The 3,453-nt window shown below is 35.4% G+C and overlaps 1 protein-coding gene across 1 annotated transcript; it reads left to right on the forward strand.

Moving 5' to 3' along the window:
• The first annotated feature begins 1,384 nt into the window (after positions 1–1,384).
• LOC106302297 lies at positions 1,385–2,344 on the forward strand. Its single transcript, XM_013738838.1, has one exon. The coding sequence runs from the start codon at positions 1,385–1,387 to the stop codon at positions 2,342–2,344; it is 960 nt and encodes a 319-aa protein (XP_013594292.1).
• Positions 2,345–3,453: the final 1,109 nt, after the last annotated feature.

Raw genomic sequence — 3,453 nt, forward strand, 5'->3', positions numbered from 1 at the left:
GCTCGAATGGATAGCCAGCAGGTTCGTTTAGACTCTCTTGAGGATTTGCTAGACGTGATGGCCGTGGGAAACCCGGTTATGCAGAGAATGTTGAGTGAGAGACGAGCCGCTCTTGGAATGCCACCACGAGATCCCCAAGAGTCCGATCCAACCCGTCAATAGTCGAGCAACCCCACCAACTACTTCGACAATATGTAGTTTTTTTTTTCTGTTTGTATTATGAATTTAAATATTATTGTATGACTTTTTAAAATATGTTTTCCAATTTCATATTTCATTTTAAAATTTAAATTATTTTAAATTCTGAATATTAAATATAAATTAAAATTTATTATATACTAATTAATAATAATATAATAAGAAACGATGTAAACTCCTCGTAAACATTACATGGAGTTTACATCGAATGTTTACGAGTGATTAACATCGAAATATTTACGAGGGTTTTACATCGAAATGTTTACGAGTGATTTACAACGAAAGTATTTACGTGTGCTTTTCATCGAAATAATTACGTGGGCTTTACGACGAATGCTTACGTGTCGTTTACGACGAATCCTTTTCCTGCGCTTTACGAGGAATATATTTCGTCGTAAACGTAACGAGTCGTTTACGACGAAACCTCCGTTACGACGGACGTTTAACAAGAAATGTCTTTCAACGTTAATTTGTCGTAACACCCCGTTTACGACGAATTTACAACGAATACTGCCCTAGTAAAAAATATGTTTTCTTGTAGTGATTATTGTACATTAAAAGAAAGAAAAAAATCCATTCAACCATACTTTATACAGAAAGATATCATCAATTTTCAACCTCACAATTTTAATTTAATTTAGTAAAATTGTAATATATATAATAATATATGAGGTGTTTTTATTTTTTCTTCAGAAGTCAGAAAAGATTTAGGATTTTCCATAAAAGAAAGAATTATAAAAAGGAAATTATTCAAAAAATGTTGGAATACAGGGTTTGGAGATGAATGATGAATCATCCATGATGATCCAAGGGTCATTATCTATCAGTTGCCTTGATACTCTTTCTATCAGAAGGTATATCACTTTCAATCTCATTAATAAGAGATATGACCGAGGAAGTATATTATAGAAAAAAAAGATTGCACCTCTTGACCAATTTGACTGGAAAATCAAGAGATATGGCCGAGGAAGTATATTTAAACTTAGTCTAGAACAAAGATCATTTCACCACCACCATAAAAAATCTAAGAAATATCATGGCTTCTTCTTCTTCTCTTTTTCCTTCTCCGTTTTTCTCAACTGATTTTTCTTTATTTCAAGTGGAGGTAACTCGAGACGAGTTCCATTCTTTCCACAAAATCGACAGAGACTTGTTCACTCGCCTCGTCTTTGTTCTAAAACGAGACATGAACCAATCATCTCAAGTGATTGCGTTTCTCCTCGTGGTCGAGCAACTTGGCTTCGCACGAAACTTGGTCGCGTATATTGTCTCATCACAAGACATGTTAATCAACGCGGTGGCCAATGAAGTCGGTGTGTGTCTAAGTATCTTATACAACCAAGAGTACTCAAGCTTCGTCCTCCTTAACCACAACAACAATGATGAGGTGGTTATTCCTTTTCTCAAAGGTCTAACTGACAGTAATCTCACTCTCAAGTACATCATTCAGTACCGCGAAACTATTCTCGTTGGAGTAACAAAGAATTTGAACGACGTCTGCAACCGAGCTTTCGACGATATATACGAGAAGGGCTACAAGGAGCAGCTGTTGGCGTTAGAGAGGGCGAAAGTCATTGAGGAGATGAAGAAGATCCGGTTGGGTGCTCCACAACAAACCCCTACTAGGTTGAGTGTTCAACACCAAACCCCTAGCTGGTGGAATGTTCAACAACCGATCCCTCGTAGGTCGAGTGTTCAACAACGAACCTCTATTAGGTCGAGTGTTCGACGATCAACCCCTATAAAGGTGAGTGCTCCACAAGAATGGGTTCCTTCTCCAGCTGTTGAAGAAAAAGCAAAGGCGGCCGTGACAGAGACAGAGGGGGTGGACAACAAGGAGGACGAGGAAGAGGTGATGCCGGCGGATGATAGGACGGTGTTTCTGACATTTTCCAAAGGATATCCAATTTCTGAATCGGAGGTTAGGGTTCACTTCACGAGGAAGTTTGGAGAAGTGATAGAAGCCATAGTGATGCAAGAAGTGCAAGAGAATGAGCAGCCCTTGTTTGCGAGGATGGTGTTGAAGATGGAATATGCGTCGAAGATTGAAGAGATCGTGACTCCAATGAACAAAAACAAGTTCACTATTGATGGAAAACATGTTTGGGTTCGCAAGTTCTTTGCTGACCCCTCCTCGCATGTTTGACCGTCTTCTTGAGTTTTATAAGTTGTGTTTTGCTTCTGAATAAAAAATGGCGTTTGTTCTTTATTACTACATTGTAATTCATTAGTGGCAAGATGGATTACCTATTTTCTAATATATCTTCGTTTTGAATGTGATTTTTTTTCTATTGGATAATACAATTTTAAAACCTGAAGTGCCGCACCCAAGGAGCAAAAGACCTTTTTTCCTCGGTTGTAAAAATTCAGAATAAATAGTTAAATTAAATAACTGATATAGTGATATAGAATTAGAATATTAATAATTAAATTAGAATCTTAACATTAATGACATTTATAAATTTGATAAAAAAATACCACAATATCAGATTTTTTAAGTTTACAAAATGAAACTTTTCCTGGACCAAAGTTTAAAATTAATTACGATAAAATTATATGTAATCTAATAAATGGCTCTCATAAAATTATTATTATCAAACAAAAATTAGGTTGTACTCATTTCGTGGTACGATACTGTTTTTTTTTATGAAAATAAATTTCAACATGTAGAAAAAGAGATACGGGCTAACATGAATAGACAACAAAAACAAACAAACAAATAGTAGCCATTGGAATTATTTTACAAGGAATTCGTTCATTATTAGTGGAAAGTGTCGGATTTTGAAATGTAAAATGCATCATATAATTCGGCGTATGTAATTCGTACAGAAGAATAATAAACCAAAGCTTGATCAGACGGTTACCAAATATGGTATTCACGATCAAAGCTTGATCTTAAGATTCATACAAGAAAAGAATAAAACAAAGCTCTTAGATGGTACTACGAAGGCAATATTACTTCTGTAGACAAAAATAACCGCTGAACTCTAATTAAATCCCACCATTATGTCTTGTTGCCAAGATAAAAGCATGAATTCTGTTTCGTGTTTACCCAAGAATTTTGATGAATCATATCACTCTATTCTTGTATTTCAACATGTACAAACCAATTAACCCTAATTAAAACCCCTTACCAATCCTTAAGTTTTAGTTTCAGCTATGAAATTTAACTTTTAATACAGTAGGCTACAGATGTTCGGTACAACTTGTAATAGTGTTTAAAGCATGGTTGTGAAATCTGTCCAGAGTGCTCTT

Source organism: Brassica oleracea, chromosome C7 (assembly GCF_000695525.1).
Source record: "Brassica oleracea var. oleracea cultivar TO1000 chromosome C7, BOL, whole genome shotgun sequence".
Taxonomy (NCBI): Eukaryota; Viridiplantae; Streptophyta; class Magnoliopsida; order Brassicales; family Brassicaceae; genus Brassica; species Brassica oleracea.

What these genes read in the sequence shown, in the direction of transcription:
- LOC106302297 (XM_013738838.1), top strand. Translation starts at nt 1,385, where the DNA reads ATGAACCAATCATCTCAAGTGATTGCGTTTCTCCTCGTGGTCGAGCAA.